Raw genomic sequence first — 27536 nt, forward strand, 5'->3', positions numbered from 1 at the left:
CCCTGTGAACCATTTTAATAAGCATTTCTGAATGGATAATACACTTTGATATTTTGTATATATTCTTATAGATTTTCGCCCAGACCTCTGGCGAAATATCCAAGTCAAGATCTCTCTCCCAGATCCCCTGCACCGAGAGATCTGTGCTGTACACAGGAACCATCAAGAGTCTGTACCAAACTGAGATGCCTCCCGCATGAAAAATGGGAGAGAGAGACGACATAATACCAGGGGGAGCCGGTTTCAAGGCTGGTGGGAATGAGGTTGTGAGAGTGCGCCCAATGTCTAATTTGGAGGTACTTGTAAAAGTCGCGGGCTGGGACATCATATCTCTCCTGAATTTGGGAAAGAGAGAGAAGTGAACCTCCCTCCATAAGGTCCTGCACCCGACTAGCCCCCTGCCTATTCCAAAAGTCAAGGCGCAGGTCTGGAATCAGTTGAGACAGTGCAATTATAGAAAGGGAACTAGAGGAAGGGAGATGAAATTCTGGGAGAAGAGTCAGCATCTTATCCCAGACAGAGAGAGAGAGTCTCTAACACTTCTCAGGGCTTGGGAAGGGCTTGGTCTACTTGGCTTATCTAACCATAGCAGATCTAGTAATGGGAATGGGGAAAAACTATGTTGCTCAATGTCAACCCAAGGCTTCCTTAACAGGGGAGGTGCATGCCAATCCCTAAGCTGGTCTAGGATAGCCGCAGACTGATATATTTCTAGTTTAGGGGCAGCTAGTCCACCTTTTACTTTAACTCTAAACATCTTATCTCTTGATAGTTTGGGACGTCTATTGCTCCAGATAAATCTAAATGCAATAGAATAAAAAAATTTAAGCAAAGACATAGGCACCAGATAAAGAATACAACGGAAAGTATAGTATCTTTGGAAGGAGCATCATCTTTACGGCTGCTACTCTCCCCACCCAGGAAACCTCAAAGTTAATCCAGGATTTTGTGAGTTTATCAAACAAGCCTTACAGTGGTTGGTAATTAAGTTGGATAGTCAGGTTATGGTCAGACGGTATACATATGCCTAAGTAAGTTATGGAGAGGGAACACCAATGAAATTTATATGTAGACTTAAGGAGCTTCAAAGCATCTTGTGTGAGGGCCACCCCCAAAGCTTCCAATTTGGTAGTATTAAGCTTATAATAAGATACCGCTGAGTTGTCTTGTAAAATGCGGGATAGGGCAGGTAAGGAAGACGCAGGGTTTGAAACAAACAAAAGGACATCGTCAGCAAACAAACAGATTTTATGCTGTTGAGAACCAATGACTGTCCCCACCACATTTTGATCCATTCTAACTTTAGCCACCAGGGGTTCCATAGCAAGAACAAAAATCAGGGGGGATAATGGACAGCCTTGCCTGGTACCATTGCTAATCTGAAAGGCAGAGGAGAGGAACCCATTACTGAAGACTCTAGCAGACGGAGTAGTATACAAGGTAGTTATAGCTTGAAGAAAGGAGCCCCCAAAACCAAATTTATTGAGAACAGCCATCATATACTTCCAGTGGATTCTATCGAATGCTTTTTCAGCGTCCAAAGAGAGCAACAAGAGGGGCACAGAGCCAGCTGAGTGCGTCTCTATAATGTTCAGAACTCTCCTCGTATTGTCTGGAGCCTGTCTACACAGAATGATACCTACCTGATCCATATGGATTAATTGTGGGAGGATAGGGTTTAAACGGTTAGCAATCAGCTTGGCAAAAATTTTGAGATCTAAGTTAAGGAGTGCTATAGGCCGGTAATTAGGATATTGTGTGGGGTCTTTCCCAGGCTTTGGGATGGTGATAATCTGCGCCTCTAACATTTCTGTAGGTAGGAACGTATCCTTAGTAGCCGAGTTAAATAGGCTAGTTAGTACCGGGGACAGTTCAGACCGGAAAGAGGAGTAGAAGTCTAGTATAAATCCATCGGGGCCTGGGGCCTTCCCTTTCTTCATGGATTTTATAGCAGCGTGGACGTCGTCCTCTATCCAGTCCGAACATAGTGCCTCAGCCTCCTCCGGCGGCAAGGCTGGGAGCGAAATAGAGGCCAGAAAATCATTAACAGTCTCCTGGGAGGGCTGAGTCAAGGTTACATCCGTCTTTAGATTGTATAAACTTTCATAATAAAAAGCGAACCTATTAGCTATAGAAAGAGGATTAGATATATGGATACACTGTGCGTTACAAATGGATTTGATTCTATTTATAGCATTCTTCCCACGTAGTTTACGGGCAAGTAGTTTACTAGCTCTATTCCCCAAGGTGTAGAATTTTTGGTTGAGCTTAGCTATTGCATTGTTAATTTGGAACAAAGCCATTCGTTAATTTTCCTACGGAGTAACACTAGATCAGCTTTAACTTTGGTATCCTGAGGGGAGCGTTTATGAAGAGTCTCTAACGCTGCCAGCTGTGACTCATACGAGGAGAGCACTTCGGACTGTGTTTTCCTAATTGTTTCCGCAGCCTGGATTGCCACCCCTCTCATTACTGCCTTAAGGGCACACCAATGGACATTTACTGAGGTGTCCTCAGGTTTGTTGGTCTCCAGATAGGAGTCTAAAGCTACCCGCATAACTTGATTCCCTTCCGTACTGGTTAATATATATACTCTGCTAATCTCCAGGGCCTCAAGGGCCGGTCCTTAGCAATGGTCTCCAGATGCCAAACCAGAGGAGCATGATCCGACCAGGTGATAGGTAATATTTCAATTTTCTTTATACGCTGGAGAGACCATTTGTCAGTTAATACCACATCAATTCTTGAGTAATAGTTATGGACATGGGAAAAGAACGTATAGTCCTTTTCTCCCGGATGCAGTACCCGCCACACATCATATAAATCAAATTCCGCTAACACTTGGGAGAAAGCTATTAATTTATACTTTTTAAAGCAGCATTCCAAGGGTGGGTAGGCAGAAAAAAAAAATCAAAATCAAAATCCCAGGGCTCCTTTTTCTTGAGCCATACAAAGGGGGTGCATATGAACTAAAAACAGCAGCAATCATGGAGATGGAAGCTTCTTATTGGTTCTATTGAACATGAAATGGAGGCGCATCCACTAAGGGAAAAAACTCAGTCAATGAAAACCGACCATGTAACCGGGTAGGCTACAGGCCACATCACGGTATTTGCCACCTACACATAATATAGAAATCTTAATAGGCGACATATAAAAGGTGTTTTAAGTTATTTTTAAACGCTTTATTTTGAAAGGGCACACGCAGTAAATACATGCAGTACAGGAAGAGAAACATTTTTTAGGTATATTGAGCACTTTAGCTTTTTCTACACTCACAGCTAACAGGTCTACATAAAGTTAAGTGACAGGAGCCATTTGAAACACTCCTACGTTTTAGCACTAATATGAACATCTGGACATTCTAATTGAACTCCAGAGAATTTATACAATCAAAGTTGTACCTAGTCACACTAAAGTCAGCCACTCACATTGCGATGTTCTCTAGTTGGTCCAATATTGCCGAGTGTGGGGCCCCCAAATGAGCTTGATGCCCGATAATAATCCAATCAAAATCAAATGGCTCATTATGGGATGAGAAATGCAGTTGGAAGATAGCCGCTATCGGAATGTGTGTCCGCTCATCTTCTGACCTCATTTCCCAACATGCCTAATAATCCCCTGGATATGTCAGTGTATGGCCAGAATTAAATAAAGCACATGCTCTTGATCTGGCTTGGAGAGTAAGATTCTACTGTTATTTTATAGAGAGGTGAAAACTTCCCCAATAACTCAGGCAGCTAATTTGCATGGCAATAACATAATGTTAAGTTTAAAACTAGCAAGATGATTGTTTCATAAGATAGCTGTGCTATATACTTAAATATCACACAAACAACTGCTTAATCCTAATTTAGGCATTAGGACAACACAGTCGAATCACAGTCAGGTTCCAGTATAGGCAGCTTAGAAAGAAAAAGAACTTGGTCACACACAGGATTGGAGCATGCAATTTACTTAAGAGGAATGAAAGACTGGTTAATAAACCTCCAAAATCGGAATTTAATTGCTAGGATTTGTTGTAATTTAAAAACAACGTTGAAACAAGTTTTGTTAACATACCTAATAATACATGCTCCGGTCACATTTTGCAGCATATCGCTTAGAGTTAGAAATAATCCCCTTACACTCTTCAGCTTGTGTGAGGCCTCAGACATAGGATACTGATAGAGAATTTCCTGCTGTTAAATGAACATTTGTTAGCACACTCTAAAAAATTGAGACCAATATGTTTGTTTTAAAGTCACAAAGCAAAATACTACTGTGTTTCATAATGGTGGAGACAATTACTAATGGCCAAACCTGAGAGTCTCTCAATTGTTTAGGCATAGCGTAAGGAAAGGTCATTAATGTATCTTGCAGTAGGGAGGACCATCTATCTGCACATACAGAACTATAGAAGGTCTATAATCCTTGGTTCATATCGATTATAAACCACTCTGTGAAAACGCAGAAAATATAAATAGCTTTCATTGAAATAAACTACATCACAACTATCTGCAAAGCAAACATCAGCATTTTACTACATCCTCACCATACACAAATGTAGTGGGAAATGTGTTCTACATCTAGAGAATAAGTCATTTGTTTAAAAAAAAAAAAAAAAAAAATGTTCTCTGTAAATTTAAGGAAGAAAACACTTCATACTGAAAGATGCAGTGCAGGTTTTTGTTGATCCCAGTTTACATGTATCTATTTTCTATTATATGCGGTAGTATAGATAGATACCACTTTGACATGCCTATGTTATTTCCATTTTGTCAAAATAAACCCTGCAATTGTGAACAGCATCTCTCATTCCTACTCCAAACATTTAATTTCTCTGAATGACAGTGCAGGCATCAATGTGGCTTGGACAAAAATAGTAAAGATTCAAACCAGATTTACACACTTCAAAGGCCTTTCCCACTGCATTATCCCTATAGTCTACTCTGTGTGCTCAGCATATTCCCGATGCTGTATTGAAACATTGAAGTTTAAAATTAAAACAATAAAATCAGTGGCACATGTTCTTATTCAGGAAGCCAAATTTCCATTACCCACAATCTGGTACTTGGAAGCAGTAAGATTTCCATTGCATATAGCATTCATAGCATGTGTGGTAGAAGATGCTTTTGTGTGGCTAAAAAAGCCACAATAAAAAAGTACCTTAAACTGTTTAACAAGTAAAAGTTACAATGCAATAATTTTAGGATACCTGGACACTTTTCCAGACAAGTTTAAAAAGAAAGTTGAAATTACAGAGTGCAAAATAGAGCACTTTAATTTTTTTCTTGTTAGCGAGGCATCAAATTTAGGATGATTTTGATGTGGTGTTTTTTTTTTCTTTCTATAAACAACACAAAGGGTATCCAGAACCAAACATTTGCTACTGGCTAACATGGCACAACAATTTATTTTTAGTATCTAGTATCAGGATGTATTTCGATATTTAGAAGGCAAGACGTTTTTTCACTATTCTCCCAAACAATTATATTTGCTACTCTATACTTACAAAGGTCAAACACCACTCTGAATACCTCTCTTAAACACTCTTAATGGTGTATTGGTGATAATCGCTTTGACAAAATTCAAGACCATGCCAAAAACTTTGTGAGGGAAATCTCCATTCAAACAAAAGCAAAGATTCTCTACTATATTTATTAATGGGGTTGTCAATGTGGATTCTTCTGATCTAATTTAATTAGTCCTTTCACTTTCAGTCCTATGCAACTGGTCAACATTACATCAGTCTCTTCTATAAGGAAAATAGACAGAATTCTTAACAGACATTAGGGGTAGCACAAAATATCACAAGACTGATGGAACTGAATTTACTGTTAATGTTTTGGCTAAATAATACACACACACTGCAATTTGCATGAAAATGCAGTGCTAGTTGTGATGCAGTTAATTTCAATGTGCTTAAAAGCTATTTAGATTTTCTGCATTTTCACAGAGCGATTTATAATTTGACATGTGGCTGACAGGAGGTTTCTCATGGCCTGTTCCTATGCCTAAATAACCAGCCTACAATGTTTCAGAAACTTATAAGGATTGTTGATATTTCAAATAATGCATTGATCAGTGGAGCCTTTACTTTTTATTTCCTTTGTATATCAGATTTTGCGCTAATAACCCTATGGAAGAAAACGGCTAGCATTAAACAATGAGGGTCAATGCCTTGCAACAAGTCCTGCCATGTAATAAAGTTTCATATTTCGATAATGCAATTACAAAATGACCAATAAAATAATGTTATTAGATGTTATGGCATAAGAAAAATATACTAAATTCACAACTGAAAAAGAAAAAACAAATCTAGGCAGTTTTTAAGCATATTAAATAACTACAGAACACCTAGCAGCAAAGCAAATGTCAGCATTTTACTATATCTTCACAATACAGAAAATTGGTGGAACATGTGTGTTACTAGATAATAAGTAGTTTGTTCATAAAAAAATATGAAGCGTTTTTTTTCTAAATTCAGACAAAAGTGCAATGATTTGAAATTTTGCTCCTCCCAGTTTACATGTCTGTATTTTCTATTATTTACAGTAATATAGTTACAGCTTTTATTTCATTTGACATCCCTATTGTATTTCCATTTTATCAAAATAAACACTCCACCTGTGAACTGCATATCACATTCCTGATCCAAACCTTTTATTTCTCCATAGGACTCCAGCTTCTGGATGTTTAGTCCAATGTATGCAAGACTCTGTCTGTTAATAACCTTACTGAAGGCAACGTCTAGAAACTTTTGGATGCTATTTAGTCCAATGTATTACAGATCACCATTACTGATGAGCAACAGAAGCAGGTTAAGGAGGTTATTCTTTGTATATTTAAGTTTAGGGTCTATTAATTATCAAAAGATTAAAGCGCTGAACAATCTTTCAATCTAGAGAATATAATCTGTCCATTAAAGAGTTCTTGGTATTGGAATGCAATAAGTACTCAGTCATCATAACAATATAATAAAAACTGCAATTTTGAACTCAAAGCTTGGTTATAAAATGAAATATGTAATGCTAACATTAAGAAGCATATTGGATGCTCCTTTGAGGTCACTTAGACATTGTTAAAAAATAAATGCAATTATTGGATTACCAATCAAAAACAGGTTTGTGGTTACAGAAAGTGTGGAACCTATAGTGAAGAAACTACCCTGCATAGTAATAAAAGAACATTTTAAGAGCTGAGGCACAGAGACTGAGAGCCAATAAACACAGACACGCAGAAGACCATCTGATACTATAAAATATTTTTATTTATACTCTGCACTTATTGCATACATCTGCAGAGCAGATAGCCAGCCACTATGTCATGATACTATACAGCAGTAATGGCAACCAGTAGGCATATGGGATTTATTAACAGATATACGACTAATCTCAAACTAGTGGAAAAATGTACATATGCAGGGAGCATACAGATAATTGCTGATAAAAGATTTGATAGCACTGTCTCTGCATAAAGAGAGCTGTGTTTGGTTGCAGTGTATGGTGATCATACATGCTGAAAGCTGTCTGCTTCATACCAGGATTCTGAAAGTAGAATTTTTAACCAATTTACAAAGATTACTTTAAGAATTCTACAAGTCATTTTACAGGAAAGTGAAATGAAAGAAGAGGGAGAGTAATTTATAGAAAGGGAAGCTTTCAGTGTGCTCTCAACATATAAAGCCACAAGCAAGTCACAGTAAGTCCAAATTTAGAGGAGTTCAATTTATTGGCTTGTACACATGCTTCCTCACGGTGCTGGGACCATGAGATCGATTCCACACAGTGAAGTTTGTATTTTCTTCCTGCACTTATATGGGCTTGATAAGAGTCTTCCGGTTTCCTCCCACAATCCAAAAACATATTGGTAGTTTAAATGGCTACGGACAAAATATGCGTTTGTGTGGTAGAGAATTTAGACCGTTAGCTCCAATAGGCTAGAGCAGTGGTTCCCAAACTTTCTCAGTTTGAGGCACCCTTAGGGTCACCATAATTTTTCCAAGGCACCCCTAAGCCAAAATAATTACCGGGTAGTCCCGTTTGTTAAGTAGTTGGGTCAAAATGACGCGAGATGTATTTAGACCCCTTCACCATATCACACTGTGCCCCCCTCTTTGCCATCTCACACACTGTGTCCCCCCCTCCCCTCCTTCAGCGTCTCTCTCTGTGTGTCCCCTCCCCTCCTTCAGCGTCTCTCTGTGTGTCCCCCTCCCCTCCTTCAGCGTCTCTCTCTGTGTCCCCCTCCCCTCCTTCAGCATCTGTGTGTCTCCCTCCTCTCCTTCAGCGTCTCTCTCTGTGTCCCCCCCTCCCCTCCTTCAGCATCTCTCTCTCTCTCTCCCCCCCCCCCCCCCTTCACTCTCAGTTCCTTTACTTACCTTATTCCTCATGTTCTGCTGTCTTCTTTCCTCTCTGCTGCTCACTGACACTGTCGGACGTGATGACGTCATGCCCGCCAGTCAGTGAGAACAGTGAGGAGGAGGATCCGGCGCTGGATGGTCGGTAAGTTGTTTTGTTTTGTTTTTTTAATTCCCAGGGCGATCGCGGCACCCCTGTGTCAGCGCCGCGGTTTGGGAACCGCCGGGCTAGAGACTGATGTGAATGATTAAACTTTCTCTGTAAGCACTGCATAATATAATTGGCATTATATAAATAAACTATAGTCATAATGTCAAGCTGTAACTTTTACTAATACATTGCTTTGTCTTTCTGACTGGTCTTTTTGGGAGATGCATTCATGCAAAGTACAGTTGTTTACTATTGTTGCCAGGCTAAATACATAGATTTGCTTAAATAATCAGACAGCAGCTTTATGGTGTATTACTGAGAAACAAAAATACAATAACTCCACCTGATGCTGTATAGACATAACTGAGTAGCACAGAAGGAATAGAGAAAAATAAAGCAATGCATTTAGTAAAAGTGACAAGAGGACGTGTTTAGGCAATAAAATAAAACCATCAAAGGGTGGAATACCCAGTCAAAGCTGATGCCACATGGTTACTATGAAAGTGATCAGACAGATTCTTGGCAGTAACATGTTGGAGGAGGATTCAGTATAAAGATAATTTACCCACAATGGCAGTGGTACATGACATTCCAAGAGATACACCATCCCTCCTACAGTTTCCTCATTATAATCAAGTCATGCAAATACCCAAAACACCTCCGGAAAAAGTAAAATCTTCCCAGTGTATCTCTGATGCTAATAATCACACATGACCTCTTATCCGCAAAGGTTTTTACAGTGTAGATGAATGACAGAATATGCATGATGAAGAAGGTATCTGATCAACATTCTACACAATGCCTTAATTCCTTTTCCTGTTAAGAGAAGATCAGACTTTTTTTCTCCCACAGATGATAAAGGTAGATTTATACACATTTTTATCAAACCGACTTAAGGAAACTCCATGATATTAATCAGTCGAAAAGATGGCAAAACACATACATATACACACATATAGATTGTTGGTAAGAGTTCTAATCTCCTATAGTTGGAATTAAAAGGGTTATTTACATAATATACATCAGAGTGTTGACTGCAGGAGCTCACTTAGGGATCATTAATCCCTATGACAACAGCTCTTGCCCCTTGCTTACTACACAAGAACACCTAATGGGCCAAATAATAGTGCATGCAGAAGTTTAAGAGCATTAGATTATTGTTACTCTTTAGAACCAGGAAACAGATCATGACAAACATGCCACCAACCAACTCAAGGAACAGAAGTATCTGAAAACGTACGTACGTTACAGAGAACAAGTCATTTTCAGTATAAGGGGTAGTATGTTTTTTAGGTGGCATAATTGTTACTACTGCTTACTATGTAGTTATAACAATACACCAGAGAAAACAGAGCACTTTTTATCTTGTATTACCCTGGGGCACTACACATGCCAGTGTTTGACTGACCTGTTTGAGGCTTTATAGTTAACAGGCTAGAAGTTTGTATTCTGTATGATCCATGTGCTGCACATGGTTTACAGAAATCATGTATTTTATGTAACTAACTACATGGCATTGCACTGTCCTACCACATATTGGATAGCATATAGGAAAGAGAGAGTGCTGCAACTGAATACGTGGTCATAGCACCTATATATTCAAGAATTAGGTACAAAAAAACAGTCCCATCCTTTTATAAAATCCAAAATATACTATTTCAGCAGGGGATCAATGGAGAATTGTGCTTGGCAGTTTGAGAGATGCTAGTGTAAAGCTGTTCTATATAAGCTTGAACAAAAGAACTAGGACTGTATCTAGTCACTTACCTCTTCTTTTGAAGCATCAGAGTCCAGGCTGAGTGTGAGGTACATTGCTATGTGAGGCATTCCTTGCAGCACTTGCTGGTGGTTGGCGTGCTCTTCTCCCCAGATCAGCTTTGTCAGATTATTTATGGGTGACTCTGACACACAATTTATATTTTGAGGTAGGATTTGAGCATCAAACACAGGTGTTTCAAATGTTAGCTTCACCTTTCAAAAAAAACAAACAAAAAAACAAAAACAATTAAGCAGAAAGTTTATAATGGAGTAAGAAACAAGAATATTTACTTTAAATGTGTGAGGATGTGTCAATGTGAAGAAAATATTTGTGCTTTTTCTGGCCAATGTTCAATGATTAAGGATTAAAAAGATAGCAAAGCATTGTTAGTTAATCTCCTTCAACCTACAATGTCTCTAATTCTTGTGTGGTTCTCAGACAATTATTTTTCTATGCAGAGAACTTTCATAATTAATACTGAAAGGTCCTACATTAAAACTCCCAAGGGGCTATAGTTAAAATCAGTCAGCTTTCTGGCTTGGACTGGGACAGATTCAGTAAGCAAAAGTAAATTTTGCATCAATAGAATGTTTTTTTGGAATTACAAAGTGAGATGTGTTAATAAATCTCTAACTCTTCCTGTCAATGAGACTGCTGTACTGATAGGAGGAATTTACCAGCTACAAGGCTGCTCACTATTCAACCAACAAGCTATAGGCCTAATTATTATTATCATTTATTTGTTAGGCGCCACAAGGTATCCGCAGCGCCGCACACAGTACTAACAGTAGACTATACAGGGTGAAACCATACAGAACAATGAACAAAAAGTACCAATACTTCAGAAACTCCGGCCAGTCATATGCAGTAAAGACAGAGTGGACGAACAGGTATGGAGACAGGAGGGGAGGGGGCCCTGCTCATACGAGATTACATCCTAAGGGAGGGTAAACAGACCAGGCACAAGAGGAGCCAGTTAAGGAAAGAGGAGAGAAGGGAGGACGAGCTAAAGGGAGGAGATGGGGGTGAAGTAGATGGTTGGTAGGCTTTGAGGAAGAGGTGAGTTTTGAGTGCCCGTTTGAAGGAGCACAGAGTAGGAGAGAGACGGATGGAACAAGGGAGGTCGTTCCAGAGAAGGGGGGTTGCACGGGAAAAGTCTTGGATTCTGGAGTGGGAAGAGGTGATAAGAGTGGAGGAGAGGCAGCGGTCGTTGGCTGAGCGCAGGGAGCAGGCAGGAGTGTGAATGGAGAGGAGGTTAGAGATATAAGAGGCAGTAGAGTTGGAGAGAGCCTTGTAAGTGGTGGTGAGGAGTTTGAAAAGGATTCTGTAGGGGAAGGGGAGCCAGTGTAAGGCAAGGCAGAAAGGGGAGGCAGAGGAGGAGCGGCGTGAGAGGAAGAGGAGTCTTGCCTAATAAACAGATTTAGGCACATGCCACTAGAAAAAGAGGGAATGCACTATATTTGCATCAACTAGCAATGAACACTACTCTTGGTGTACAGTGACCAGGTAATTAAACATGTGTCAGTTATACTGTGATGTAACATCCCCAAAGTCCAAGGACACAACAGAAAAATGCATGCGCTGTAAATATCAACTTTGTCAAAGACTGTCCACATTGTTAATTAGCAATAGGTCTATTTAATATATTTGGTAGAACTAGAATGATGCACCCATAAATATTGGGCTTGTTTGTTAAGATCTCGCGATATGACTGTTCTTATTTTTATGCAATATAACAACAACAACAGAACATAAACAAAGGAACAGGAAAAGATCAGGAAGGGAGGGGAGTAACAAGAGAAGGGGGGGTAAACTTTACAATATGTTAATAATAAAGCTCAAAAAAATGTACATATTTATGACAAAGGCTTAATATTATAGTTACGAGTTTGAAAATGTGGCAGGGCTAGGTATTCAGAACCAGTAGATGTACTTTGGAAGCCAATAGCCTCCATATTATAACTTCTTTGGGGGGTATTCAATTGTTAGCAAAACGGGTGAAAATCCCGCGCTCCAAAAATATTACCGTTAATACGGTAATTACTCCCTGAGCTGCAAGCTGAAATCCAGCGAGTAAATTACTGTATTAACGGTATTTACGCGCAAATTACCGTATTAACGGTAATATTTTTTCGAGCGCGGGATTTTCACCCGTCTCGCTAACAATTGAATACCCCCCTTTGAGTTGGTTAATTAGGTCTAAGACTGCAGTCCATAGGTTCTGTATTAGCAGGCAATACCAGAAAATATGAGACCTCCAACCTCACCACAGTTTCTCCAACAAAATTTATAAACATTAGGTTTTTCAGGCATCAGGTACAGTGTATGAATAATTTTGATCAACATTTCTGAATGGCCGATATGTTTGGACATCTTAAAAACATTTTAAAAAAAATCAGTTCCCAGTCTGTCTGTCAGAGAAATTTGTCCTTCCGATTCCCATTTAAGTTCAGCTGGTGATATATATAGTCTTCTAATGGGATTAAGAGAGACTTATAGCAGAAAGACATACAACCCCTGCGACTAGATATTGTTATTCTTAAACTGATAAAGGGAGGGGGAGATTTTAGGGTTGGTAGGGAGAGGTCTTGAGCTGCTTATAGCAGAGACAGAAAACCACCAAACATCATGGTATATCAAGACAATTTAGCCGAGGCAGCTGAATGATACTCATCTGTGAGAGCAGTAATATTTAACTTTCACTCGCTCATGTGTCACTGAGCTACCCGGTTTACATACACACAGTGGAACTGAAATGTTTCTCTTACATCTTATACCCTTGTATTGTAACCAATGTTTGCATTATCTCTGCACAATACAGTGGAATATAGTGGCAATTTACACAAGATAAAATAATAATGAAGAAAATCTTTTACATATTGAAAATAGTTCTCATGGGTCCAACTCTCCAAGTTTGTTCTAGGCACATACTCTTGGGAAAAATAGATTTACCATTTAAAGCCTAAATGAACAGATGGCTGAAGGGTGTTACAACAGTTTACCTGCATAGGCCCTGGTATGCAAGATAAAACCCTCTCTATGTTTTCTGTGTTGACTTCCACATCATTAACAGCAACAAGTGCATCTCCTGTTAAAATAGAAAGTTATTTGCAATTAAAAATACAAATCTGATGTGGAACGTTTGTTCAGACAAAACAAACAAACAGGAAACCAGCATAATCATTTCATTAACCTTTACTTATTTATTTGGGAGCTAATGTCAAGCAGATAGTCTATGAAATGCCTTCTGCTCTTATGTAGAAGAGGATCTTTTCTCAACAGTCGCGTTAGTCCAACTGATCTCTGGTACAGAATTTGTGAGCACCATAGTAAAATGATGTGACTATTCCCTTCAACAACAACACTGTATTTATGAAGACAACTCAATGTATTCACAGCAGTGGACAAAAAGAAAATGGTATCAGAATTTGTAAATGACCCAAAACTGAGAAAGGCGAGTTCAGTCTGAGACAGACAGTAAATAAAATAGTTTTGGTTTCTTGTATTTGGACCAGTCTCTTCACCATTTCAATGACAACTTTCTTTTATTTTATTCCTATTTTTGTTCAGTGTAGAAAGAATAAGTAACATTATATCAGGCCCCAGCAAAGTGAATGCCAAGTCAGAACATATCATACTGCAATATGCACTTTAATAAACCCAGATCATGGTCATTACTTCTTACTTTGGAAGTTCAGAGTAAAACAATGCGTTTATCAGTCACTGTAGTTGAACTTCAAAATAGGAATTTAATAATAACTTAAACTGCTGACACCTTTTTAACATCATAATTGCATTGAATTTAAAAAGGTGCAACACAATTTGCTACCGCATTATTTTTTTTTAAGCTGTCTCTGCTATGCCTAGTGCACCAAAATAGGCCTCAATACGGTAGGGCTAGATTATTGGGATGTACCGAACAAGCATGACTTTCTTTTGTGCATTTCTGAGCCCCAATGTATCACCACTGTACACTTCTGTGAGTCGCACTTGCACTGCAAATACTCCCTTTCAACCTATATTTTTAACCTAATATACCTACTGTCTCTGCTGGAGTTACAAATTACTTAATATTTATTCATTTTACCTACCAATTTAAAAATGAAGAAAAATAATATAAAATAAAACCCCACAAATTGCACTAATATCGTCTGTCTGCCACTACACAGAATATCGGTAGCGGATCTTAAACACTGCTTTGTTGTGAAATGTGGTAAAACTTACCTGCAGTCTAATTTTATAATAACGACTGGGCATATTTTCAGTGTAATTACTCTGCTACTGCTAATTAACAAATAACAAGGAAACACAAGGATTGAAGTTGTTCATTTTATTTTTTTAAATGGTGCCAGATTATTTGGGAAAATTGTGAAGGTTTTGAAGTCTGAAGGTATAGTTATATTTAACATGCTTTGTGCAGCATGTGCGCAATGAGCGTTTATGCGTGTCCTCTGACTTGTGCACTCGGTATGTGGTCACTTTGCATCTTTACAAATGTGCAATAAATATCAATACCAATAACGATTTTATAATGCCATTCTTCTGATTTTGCCATTTGTTTCAAACAGGAAATATAGAAACAGCAATGTACTTCTACTAAATGTGACACTGTTGTCAAAGACTGATTGTTTACAATGTTGAAATATAATGAATAAATATATAGGTATGGGGTAATTTGTACTGCTACTTGGTGATAATGTCATACACACAGACATGATCACCAAATGTCCTCTCTTACAGACATTGTGCGGAGCACTGCTAAACAATTTAATGAGAATCAATTGTCAGAAGTAGATGGGGAAAGACAAGGATAATTGTAACATTCTATTTTTAGGCATGGCGTCCAAAATTATGGAATAGAAATTCTCCTCCGAAAAACTCCAAAATATCAAATATTTCAGGAAACAGATCCCATAACTGTATTTAAAATGAATGTGTTCTTACCAATTAGGATTTGGCCGCATCGAACAGCTGCACTGTCTGGAATAAAACCATGAACAACAAGTTTCTCATGGGTTGTCCATTGATGGGTACTGTCAGGTCTGCTTTGCCTTTCAGTTCGCTTGCTGTTCCTTGAAGTCTGATGAACAATCCCTAGAAGTCCCTGGAGTAAGCAGAGTTTCTCATATGATACATTTTCGAGTAAATGGTTTGGATTTACATAGAGACAAGTGTCCTTGTACTGCTGATGCACAATCATTCCAAGTTTGTGGCTGGGCTGGTGCTTAAGGATGGATGTTGGCCCTGTTTGTCTATTTAATCTTGCAGATCCTTTCTTACCGTTGCGTCTATTCTTCAATAATTTTGCAAGTCTTTTAAACCGTGGCTCTGACTTCTTATCCTTCTTGACATTTTCTGAAAGAATCTCTGCTTCATTTTCACAAAATCGGACATGGTTTACACCTTGTGGATTCAGAGGTAGAAGAGCTTCTTCCTCTCCGTCACTCAATTCAAGATAAAACAGTTCTCCGTTCCTTTGCACACTTTCCAGCCACTCAGGCTCCAGGTCACTGGAAGAGAAAGTGTCACAAAACCCATAACTTTTATAGTTCGTGGAAAGACATTGCATTCTACACAATACAAACACAGCTGCTAGGTCTGAAGGTCCACACTGTAGTGTCATATAGCATTATCATGACGCTAAAAGAGATAGAAAGTCTACCTAGAAAATGATGCAGACATTGTGCAACAATTGGGAGTAGATTTACGATATGATTGGAAGCCTTGTGAGTTAGTCAGCTATACAGAAAGTATTTGCAATTTTGTACCTGATCATTCTACAATACAAATTAGTAACAAGAAGTACCATTTACGTAAGTGTAAATGACAATTCAACTGCAATAAGATTGTTGAGTGAAAGTGTGAAATACAGGTGCCATATGCTGAAAGCTTAGGTAAAGTGCCATGCTTTATAGAATACAGACAAGCTGAGACCATGGGCTAAAGTTGCCATTTTCATGCACTGTAAATTAGGATTTAGTCACCCATAAATTCCCTGCCTGAGAACGGCTGGCTTTTCACTCCTGTGTACACAGAATTTAATTTCATCCTTGTACAGTCAATTTGGGGCCTCTGCCACTCAACACTTTCTCAATACTCACTTCATGGATAGCAGAGGAATTAAACCGCATGAAGATCAGGGTTACTTTTTTTTTTTTTTTTTAAATAAACCATGGGAATGGAAAACAGATGCCCCCACCAGAGACAAAAACAGCTCATAAGCATTTTAGTATTCAACCACTGCTAAAGCAGCATTTACACAGCACAACCTCATTCATTTGTGGCTTTCAGATTGGAGACTGAATAAACAAGCATATCCACAAGGGCTGGGGTATTCTTTTGAAATGTTCAACATGAATGACATCTTTCTAATTCTACTGCAGCTTTCTCTTTTACAATCAGTGGACAGGACCTTACTTGTGTGCTTAGGGCACAAAGACTTGCTATATTCAGGGTTTTATTCTACTAAGTTTCTCAAGTTAGACCCTTTTCCATCACAAACAGCTTAAACACTGAAAAACGCTTTGATATTCAGAAGATCACAAAACAGAGAAACAGAAGATAGAAGCCTATTTTTTAGTATTGTTTAATAAGAAAGGGACCATATATATACATTATATATATATATATATATATATACACACACACACACACACCAAGATGTGAGGTCTATTACTTACTACCATACACTGTATCAGATACCTTAAGGAATGATACCGAAATAATCCTAGAGATGTCCAAAAGGTCAACTCATAAACAACCATTCATTATTATTGCTATATAGATATATAGCACCACCATGTTACGCAGCGCTGTACAATTAGAGAATTTACAATCTAATTTCCCTACCTGAAGTGCATACACACGCAGGGGCCGATTTCATCAGACACCTATTAACCAGTAGGCATTTGGGCTGTAGGCCAACATAGAAACATGTGGAGGAAACATATACTATATGGACAAAAGTCTTTGGACGCTTTACCATTACACCGACGGGGACTGTAATGACATTGTATTCAAATACATACACTTAAATATGGAGTTGATCCCTCTTTTGCAGAAAGAGCAGCTTTCATTCTTCTTGGAAGGCGTTCCACAAGATGTTGGAGTGTTTCTGTGGGAATTTGTGCCCATTCATTTTACAGAGCACTTATGAGGTCAGGCACCGATGTTGGACGGGAAGGCCTGGCTCACAATCTCCATTCCAGTTCATCGTAAAGGTGTTCGATGGGGTTGAGGTCAGGGCTCTGTGTGGGACAGTAAAGTTCTTCCACCCCAAACTCATTAAACCATGTCTTTGTAGTGCTTGCTTTGTGCACTGGGGCACAGCCATGTTGGAATAAAGAAGGGCCTTCCCCAAACTGTTGCCACAAAGTTGGAAGCATAGTATTGTCCAAAATAACTTTGTATGCTGAAGCATTAAGATTGCCCTTCATTGGAGATAAGAGGCCTAGACCAAACCCTGAAAATCAGCCCTATACCATTATCCCTCCTCCACCAAACTTCACAGTTGGCATAATGCAGTCAGACAGGTAATGTTCTCCCGGCATCCACCAAACCCAGACAAGCCCATCTGGCTGCCAAACAGAGAAGCGCGATTCGTCACTCCACATCAGCATGTTTTTGCACCTTACCTCTGGCTTTTGTCAGAATTATATGTAGACGTATATACGTCTATGTGACCGCCCTTTTCCTCTCTCACTCCAGTCACAATCAAAACCAAGTGCAGATACATGAAACTACACGTTGTATGTTATATGGACATACAGTGTCAATATTTGCAGATTTTACACTATGCAAACAGGCATATTTACAACTCAGCAACTGACCTACGTGCTTTGCGTTCCCTTAATTGCAGAAAATGTTGGTAAGAACCAAGACCTTTATGCCCTCACCTGAAGGTCCTGTATCCAAGAATTATTTCTACATACCCTAAGTCCACTCTCTGTCACTAGTTCCTAGTGAATTGATAGGCTGTATGCATGAATATTAGTTCAACCATGAAATGACTGCATGCTGTATATGTAAATAATGGATCCATTTTAATTTCACATGTATTAATGTGCACAACAAACATCATAAAAAAGCTGTGCATGGTTGGCAACGTTGTAATCAAAGCAACATTTCTGAAAGGCAAGTAGCATTACCAACTGTAGAGCTTTTATAACTAGGGGCCATTAAATGATCTACATATCAAAGAATGATACGACAGAAGTCAACTGGATCAACCATGGGGGGGTTTAGAAGTCTGGGTGGCAGATGACCATTTTGCCTTTGTGTGCATATTATAACCACATTAACAGGGATCTATAAGATTATGACAGCTTGGTGAAAACAGAGAGGCAGGATTGTCCCATATGTGGCAATCATGTTTGCTCATTAAATGCTCTTTTACTTCCCAGGGTACACACTATAATATTGTATCCTAATGAATGGCTGATTGATATTTGTAGTTGATGTGGTTCAAATCCGGCAATGTTTTACAGTAGGCTTGATAAAACGTAACACAAGCAGCATTGCATGTTATATTGGCAAAAATGACCAAATGTCACTGACCAGAATGACTCTAAAAAAGGCGCTATATCAATAACAGCAGCACTTTTCTTAACCAGGTCATGAGACTGAAGAACAGATTAACAATATTCCAGAAAGGCAAATCATTGATTGAACAATGCATTTCAGTGATTACGGAACAAGCTCATCTGGCGTCAGAGTAACTACACCACTTCTGGACTCACAAAGCAGGTCAAGGGATCCTCCCCACAAAAGGACCAAGAGTCTGGTTACTTCTAAAGTGGAAGTAACCTGTGGTTAATTAGCGGTAGCACCTTTAGTTGCTGACTGCAATGCTCCCCTGCCTACTGTGCCTCCTCTGTGATAGATAAAAAGGAAAAATGGTTAACACAGACAGCAATGCAATAAAACAGGTACATTTGCAGGGCGGAAGGGTGCTATCCAATCCAGCAAACAAAGAGACCCAGCATCCACTGGGTGGAAAATATATAAAGAAGCCCAAGACCCTCCCGGTGGATCTTATTGGCTGGGAATGCAGGAGACTTAACCCCGAATGGGTAAGTGAATGACACTTGCACAATAACAGGAGTTTAAGTGCATTTTGCGCATGGTCTCTCGACATAATCAGTCTATACAGTTCTCCAACGCTATCACGTAAATCATCAGCCATCATACATGTATTCTTTGCCAGGGCAAATACTTTGCTCTTAATTTTTCAGAATGTGGACTTTCAATTGCATTGTCAAGACATGTCTTGGGCAACCAAGTCTGAATCAATGCAAGTATTATACATACTTACTTGTGTGGGAAGAGCAACTATTTTCCTATCTGAACTGTCTGTTTTACATATGTATATTACACTTCACTAATAGAATATATGGAATGCATATAAATAATATTTATATACATTTCATATTTAAATACATGGGTCTTGGGGACCACATCCGCTGCAAGTCTCAGTCAGTCCCGTTTACCGCAGGGTTGTGCAAGGCGAGGGTTCCAATCCAACCACCACTGCATCCTCATATAACCTACGTGCCCTGTCCCCCGAACCACAGGCACCTCAGACTCCAAACACCACCGGCATTCCGGCATCAGACCAAGAGTACAAGCCCATTAAGGATGGCCAGAACCAACCGTACCTGGTCAGATACTACACTTGAGCTTAGCCAAAAGGATGAATCAAGATTGACATTTTAGTCTCAAACTGGACATGGTAACTGGATGTAGATATGCATGGCACATATATCAGAGCACCCTTGTTTAATCCATAAGGGCATACTTATGGCACAGATCTACCTTACTTGTAGCATACAAGTAAAACAAGATTTTTGAAAGCTCTGCTCATGGCTACCAATGAATGCTCTGCCCTTCGAGAAGTGCATGGTACTAGTCTTTGAAGTTTTTAGTATGGGTGCAAGCCACCTTCGTCTATTTACTTTATAAATGTCTAACTGTATTCATTCATACCACTGTCCAACCAATTAACATGCCGGTTACTGTAGCTTCACTATCTATGATGAATTCCCTGTAAAATTCAAAACATATTGTGTACATAATCTTTGAAGTTTTGTAGTATGGGAGCAGACCACCTTCATCTATCATAAAAAAAAATTACTTAGCGCTTTACAATTTGGTATCTTGTCTAAATATCTACTGATGCCTTTGTCCATCGAATTATATTTTTATCTCTTGCAACTTAAAAACTCTATATAATAAAAATTCTATTTGCAGCTTAATTTAGCTAATTAAATAAATTTCTTATCCTTACACACCCAATACACTGCACTCAACCCTTCATTGTATGATCCACAAGGTCAGCATTACTTCCCACATCTACTATAATCGTAGCATAAACAACCACTTAAGTAAAGCAAGGTATGTGAAAGCTCCGCTCTTGGCTAACACTGAATGCTCTGCCCATCGAGAAGTGCATAGCAATAGACTTCATTGTGTATGCGCATGCAGTGTGACCGCCCGAAACCCGGAAGAGTGTCCTGTTGCCTAGACAGCGAGGAGAGACAGGCGTGTGTCCCCAGCCCCTAGAGGAAGTACGGAGACGGTGCCAGACATGTTTATAGTGCTAGGAGTTGTTAATTTATTATTTATTTTGGGACTTTATATTGCATATACGCATGTGCATATCCTGCACTGTGTTCTGTGTGACACGGCAAGTATTGTTTAGGCAGGGCGCACTTATACCCAGATTCAAATGGAAAGGTATCTTGAATTCCACTTGGATTTGAATACAGTCGGAACTACGGTCAAGTTCAGTGCTCATTTTTTAAATTCAAGTTGCGTGCAGGCATGAACATGAATCAGGCCCATTGTGATTTGTAGATGGCATAGCTATTTAACTCATTGCATATGTGTATCCAACGCCTCGGGATTATTAGTAAAGCTGTAAACACCGAAGTGTAGACCCACTTTACACTATGTACCCAAACACTTTTTCATGCATCTTCTTTTGCTTAACTGTAAAACTGCTTGTAAGCCAATGTTTCTTAACGCCAGTCCTCACACCTCCCCCCAACAGCCATGTTTTGAGGATTTTTGCTCGTTGATACAGGTGGGATAATTACTGACCCAGCCAAATAAATTAACTTACTTGTGCATGGTTAAAGAAATCCTGAAAACATGACATGTTGGGGATATGCGAGGACTAGAGTTAAGAAACACTGTTGTAAACCCTCCAGTACCTGTCTGTGACCCTCACCTTTCCTAAAACCTCTATAGCTTCTTTTACATTATTCATCCTAGTTTTTTTTTTGCAATAGTGTTTTCAGTAGACAAAATGAAAATGCATGCAGCACAAAGGGACTAGTAGTTATTCACATGCCATAATACAATGTACTGTCAGGAGTGTAGTATCATAGCAGAATACTGTGATTTAAGGACAGTTTATTGTTCAAAGCTTACATCTTGGTCTCTTACACCACAATCACCTTGACATTGTACAGCTAACAATGTTTCTATGGCAATAATGAGCTACTATCAACTTACTTTTTTCTTGTAACTGATGAGTAATTTAATATCGAACAATTACATTCCAAGTCCGAAGCAAGATGAACACTGCAGTGAATTTCTAGACAGATATGTTCAAATTGTCAGCTGAGAAACACTTTGTACGATACTAGCAAAATAATTTTGCAAATGAAGTCGCTTTCTATTAGCAGTGTACTACAACATCCATCATTGAGTACTTAATGCAGACAGAATATTTAAGGCAACCTTCTTTATAGTGGGTGGATATCACCAAATGGTGTCTACTTTAGTGAAAATAAACACTAATGCATATAACCTTCACCTGTCAGGGATAGATGAGCTTTGTGTGCTGAAGAGTGAACATTAGTAATCTTAGAGTAAAAAAACAAAGCACATCCTTCATCAACATTTATTTACATAGTGTCAGCAAATTCCGTAGCTCTTTACAATTGGACCCTTAGCCCAGATACTAAATTGAAGCAACTCTATGGCTTAATTTTTGTTAAACAGATATTACAAATCAATTTATATCACCAAAAGTGAGAATTAATAATTTAATGTCACTGTAGCAGTGAACTGGCTGAGAGTAACCAGGTTAGATTACATTCATAATATACAGTTAGCAGTAACTCAATACAGAAAACTATGGTGCTGTCAAACCTACTATTGTTGCCATTATATTTGCAAAGTAAAGCAGCCACTGCTCTTACTCAGGAGCAACAGGTCCAAATTTATATTAACACTAATGAAACTGCATTTCTATCTCATAAGTATCAGAAAGCATTAAGCAGTATATAAAGCATGTATTAAAATGTACCTGTGGCTATCCAAGTGTTATCAAACTACAAGCACCATAATGCTTTGCCAATCGATAGCTGGTAAGGCATGATAAGAATTGTATTTTCCCAACACCTGGAGAAACCAAGCTTGGCCAGGCCTGACATACACACAGTGGAGACAGGCATTTTGTAGGTTACACTAAATAAATAAAATAAGTTATAATACATATACACACATACAGTCTCAGATTAGGCTGAATATTGGTTTAGCCCACAAATGGCCACTTCCAATGTGTTTGTGGAGAGGTACACTGTAAGGTGGACTATGCCACACAAAACTACACTAACATTGGAAATACAAGTCAGTCATACTAGAAGACATTTTGGAGAATAATTAAACAGGGATGTATGTAGCTGCTGCTATCACCTTTACACTATTACAATATATAAAGGGGGGGTGTCAGACAGTGCCCTGTGCAATGCGTGTGCAGCCCAAGCAACTAGCTAGGCATATGCAACTGATCCATAAATCAAATGTGACATTTCATCCACTTGCTCCTGGTAACCATTAAACACACAAATATCATCCATTCAACACGAAGGGGTATATTTACTTAACTGCGGGTTTGAAAAAGTGGAGCTGTTGCCAATAGCAACCAGATTCTAGCTATCATTTATTTATTGCATTCTACAAAATGATAGCTAGACTGGTTGCTATAGGCATCACCACCACTTTTCAAACCCGTTGGAAACTCGCAGTTTGACACATTTATTCCTGTAATTTTGTAGAATGTACTAAATAACTAGGGTCTGATTGACTTCTATAGGCAACATCTCCATTTTTTTCAAACCTGCAGTTTAATAAATATACCCCCAAAACAAATAGTATAATACCAAACTTTAATTAAAAGTGCCTGTCTAACTTCCTTGAGCAAATTATAATTTAAATATCAGGCTTGACACAGTAAAAGAGGGACATTCAATTAAGATGGCAGATGCGGTTATGTACGGCTACACACTTCCTGTTACCGCAACATCATAGATTTCTCTTCGTACTCCATAGGGTTTTGAAGGGAAATCCGTGATGTTGCGTACCGTATTAGCACTTTGTGCATAACCACGATCTGCCGTCTTAATTAAATACACCGCTAAGAGGTAGATTTATTAAGCCTATAAAGGAAGGTTACCTACAGCAATCAGATTATAGTAATTATTTACTAGAATGTACTTGGCTACACCTTCACTTTTCCTTTCTTGAAGGTTTGATAAATCTACTCCCAGGGGGCTGGTTTAGTTATGTGCAAATTTTTCCAGAATTTGCAGTCGATCAAACCATGTTTGTGCCAATGCAGACTTTTATTGTATGTAGGGCTAATACTGCATACTCTTGTCTGTGGTGGACACAAACTGTCTGGCTTTATTTTAACACATTAGCCTTTATCCCCACCCCAGCTATAAACCAGGATGTGCATTTTTTACAACCCCTCTCCTGCATCACAAAATGTTTTTTCCGTGTGCAAATTTTGCACCCAGTAGCTGGATTTGCTCCCAATTCTAAATTTGCACCATAATCCTTATTTTAGCAGGATTGGGAGAAGGCGCTTTAGAGAAAGGTTACCAAGTCCAATTTAGCTTGGCATTCACACTTTATACAAAATGTGATTGTTTCACTAAACCTATACAATGTCAGAGCTGCTGACATGGCATTTGAGGGTGAAAGAATCCCAATGTTTTGGTTTTTTTTAGGAGAACCCAAACTTAACTCATCACCAGGCATTGGGCACTCTAGACCACAGATACAAAATACTGCATGGGTGTATAATTTTTTATTTTTCCCTGTAGCATAAACTGATAAATAACTATCTCATGAACAATACAGAGTACAATAGGGAGGGAAACAAGCAGTATAGTTCTGGCACTTAAGAAGAAGTCTGCCAAGGGAACAATGGTTAAAATTGGTTAATACAGATACTTAGAAAATTATACTGTACAAGTCAATAAAGTACAGTTAGATGGCATGTATAATAAATAATGATTATGATGGCTGAATTATTTTTATCTTGCAATAGTCAATTTTTAAGCTACTGAAATAATTAACCTAAGGAGCAAGTATATCAACAAGAGACAAATAAAATATATTCATGTGTTTTACTGAACAAAAACTATATACATATCTATACTGCTTTATGTCCAATTCTTTTGCTACAGGTATCCAACTTAGGAGTATGTTGCTTATCAATTGCATTACTGGGGCAGTGCAGATACCTGTATGATACTTTTGCAGTCTCCTACTGGAATGACACAGTAGCATGACCAGTGAGATCCCACCAAGCATAACGGACATTCTATAGTTTATCATTTAAGATTTGTCTTAGATCAGCATCCTTGAGGCCACTGTCTATTATGCCTATGGTTGCTGCTGTGTGTAAAAGAGGAGAGGAAAATAGTCCTTTACACTATACTTTTTAAGATAGCTACAGTGGAAAGTCAAAGTAGAACTGGAAAATATATTTTACTCTCGTTTGTCATACTTCCACTCAGACCCTAATGCAACTGAATAACTGAAAATGATGTTAAAGTCTGCATTTAACATACTAACACAACAGGAACATGGAACTAGAATCTTACCCTTCATTTATCTTATTTTTGTTGCCTAGATTTGGGTAACACATTCTAGAATCATCTATGCAATACTGAACATGACCTTTAAACAATGATGTTATTACTGGGATTTCTCACCTGGAGCAGCAGCTGCTGCAGTCAGTGTAAGATGATGAGCGGCTATCCCATCCTCCTTCTTCCTCCTCATCCTTCTCATGGGGGATCCTGTCCCTCTCCACATCCATGACTCTTGTAACAAGCAGTGTGCACACCGCCTACCTCATACTACACACCTGTACAGTATTACACAGCGCACACACAACAGACTACACAGTAAGATACATACTGACAACGTCAACACTCACACATACAAAGCAATGTAGATATGGCTATGTGCACAAATCATGTCAACAAACTATAAAACAACACACACACTACACCACAAACGTAACGTACAAAGCGTTTGTAGCAACAGTTACAGGTGAGTGGGTAACTTTGCCTCTCTCTGAACTGTAGAATCAGCGATTGGTCTATTGCAACATGTGACATGTGAGTGCAGTGGCTTCTGGTAGATGTAGTTCCATGGCTGCTACATCTTGGTGGAGCCTGGCAGTGTGATAAACTACATCTCCCAGAGGTCTTTAACACAATACGTTTCTTGAGAGTTCACATTTTGCACCTGCATTGCTCTGTTAGACAGATATGGTTGTTCGAATAACAGTCTACAGTACAAGGTAATTTAATACAAATGCAAAGAATGGAAAAAACAAAGTAACTGGATAACAAATATCCATTTATAATGGTGAATAAAAAAATAGGATTTATGTTATATAAGATGAGCTTTCGGTTTCACTTTCTATAAAGCAAAAAAAAAATATTTTAATATATTTGACATTGAAAAACATATTTATTTAAATTATAAAGCATTTTTCTTTTGTTTACTATCACTCTCCTGAGATGACAGTAGCGAAATGAGGATATCGTCGGTACTTGGGATAGGGAAATTTCCTGTTTGTCACGGAGATAAAACTTTTCTTCTTTTCATAAATATGCCCCCAATGAGTGATATTTATTAAACCAGTGCTGCTAAAATAAATTGCTTAATTTTTTTACAATAACAAAGAAAAGGCACAAAGTAGCATAACATTTTTTTTTTTTTTTTTTAAAAAGGCAATGGACTGTGTACATTCTACACAAGTATGCAAAAATACATGCAACAGTACATTTGGCATGGTACCAGTGTCGAAGCCGTATAATTGGATGGACGAAAGTATATTGGTTAATATTGTTTTACCGTGCGATTGCAATCAGTACGCCACATAACACATGGCACGGCGCGATCGCATGATAAAATACGCACGCATAGACTCGCACTCTCACATTCAGTTATTTATATATTTCATATTTATAATGGTTCCATTCCACAGTGATTTATGAGCAGATGGTATGTAGTTTATAGTTATATATATTAAGGTTATATGTACACTTTAGTGATATTTAAGGTTCAGGTTACAGGAAACATGTCATGTTTAGTATCATTTTAATCCCCTATTCATCCACAGTTGTCCGGTTCATTCGCCGAAGGGATTGCACATTGCATACTCTAGTTAGCGATGTTAGGGAATAAATGTTTAAAAAATTACTGACTGTGTATTGTAAACTAGACTAGCTTAAACTGGTTTCTGGGCGGGAGAATCATCTGGAATGTTGACCCCCACCCTTGGAGGGGGTTGTTAGAACTGGCCTATGACCTGCATTACACTGGACCCTCCTGAAGCCTGGACCTATAGAAACAAGCCACATCATCTGTATTGTTTCTCTGTAACACTGAGTGTACATAATACAGCTTTGCTGGGACCAGGTGCAGTCAGCTCTGACCACAGTCTTCTGGACTGAAGTACTGTAGCTGGTACCAGCGGAGCGCATCGAGAGCGCGGTGGTATGTATGTATTTGGTATCGGCTGTACTGTATTATAATTATGTATTGAACTGATAAATCTTTTGCTTCTGCTAAATAAATTTTTTGTGCTTTGGAAACACAAGAAATCGCTTAGACAATGCTTATTGGAAAACGATAAAATTACTTTAATACCAGTAATATACAAAAGTGTGTCAGAAATGTAGTATGTCATTATTGTAATCTGCTAAGATGATAGAAGAATCATAAACATTATAGTTCAAATTGTGATTAAAGTAGTAAGAAAAAACAAAAATAACCATCTTCAATCTGTAATTCCACAGCACTCTATTCTAGCAGATACTGTAACTCATTTTAAATAGAATTGGAGATTCCAATAAAATATAACCCACTTAAAAATATAAAAAAAGGGAAAGCAACGTGCAACATTAGCAGACTATTTCCTCTTTCCAGCTAGTGCCTGGGAATTTAGGATTTCAATTTGATATGTT

At 38.5% G+C, this 27536-nt stretch overlaps 1 protein-coding gene across 1 annotated transcript in view; it reads right to left on the reverse strand.

Annotated features, from left to right (window-relative positions):
• Positions 1 to 25632, reverse strand: part of INTU (inturned planar cell polarity protein) — a 48532-nt gene extending 22900 nt beyond the window's left edge. The window contains exons 1-5 of the mRNA XM_075200040.1: positions 25266 to 25632; positions 15193 to 15758; positions 13251 to 13336; positions 10257 to 10460; positions 4063 to 4181 (exon numbers count right to left, since the gene is read on the reverse strand). Of these exons, the coding sequence (XP_075056141.1) occupies positions 4063 to 4181; positions 10257 to 10460; positions 13251 to 13336; positions 15193 to 15758; positions 25266 to 25372 (1082 nt within the window). The 5' untranslated portion in view covers positions 25373 to 25632. The remainder of the gene's footprint in view (positions 1 to 4062; positions 4182 to 10256; positions 10461 to 13250; positions 13337 to 15192; positions 15759 to 25265) is intronic.
• Between the last annotated feature and the right edge of the window lie 1904 nt (positions 25633 to 27536).

Source organism: Mixophyes fleayi, chromosome 1 (assembly GCF_038048845.1).
Source record: "Mixophyes fleayi isolate aMixFle1 chromosome 1, aMixFle1.hap1, whole genome shotgun sequence".
Lineage (NCBI taxonomy): Eukaryota > Metazoa > Chordata > Amphibia > Anura > Limnodynastidae > Mixophyes > Mixophyes fleayi.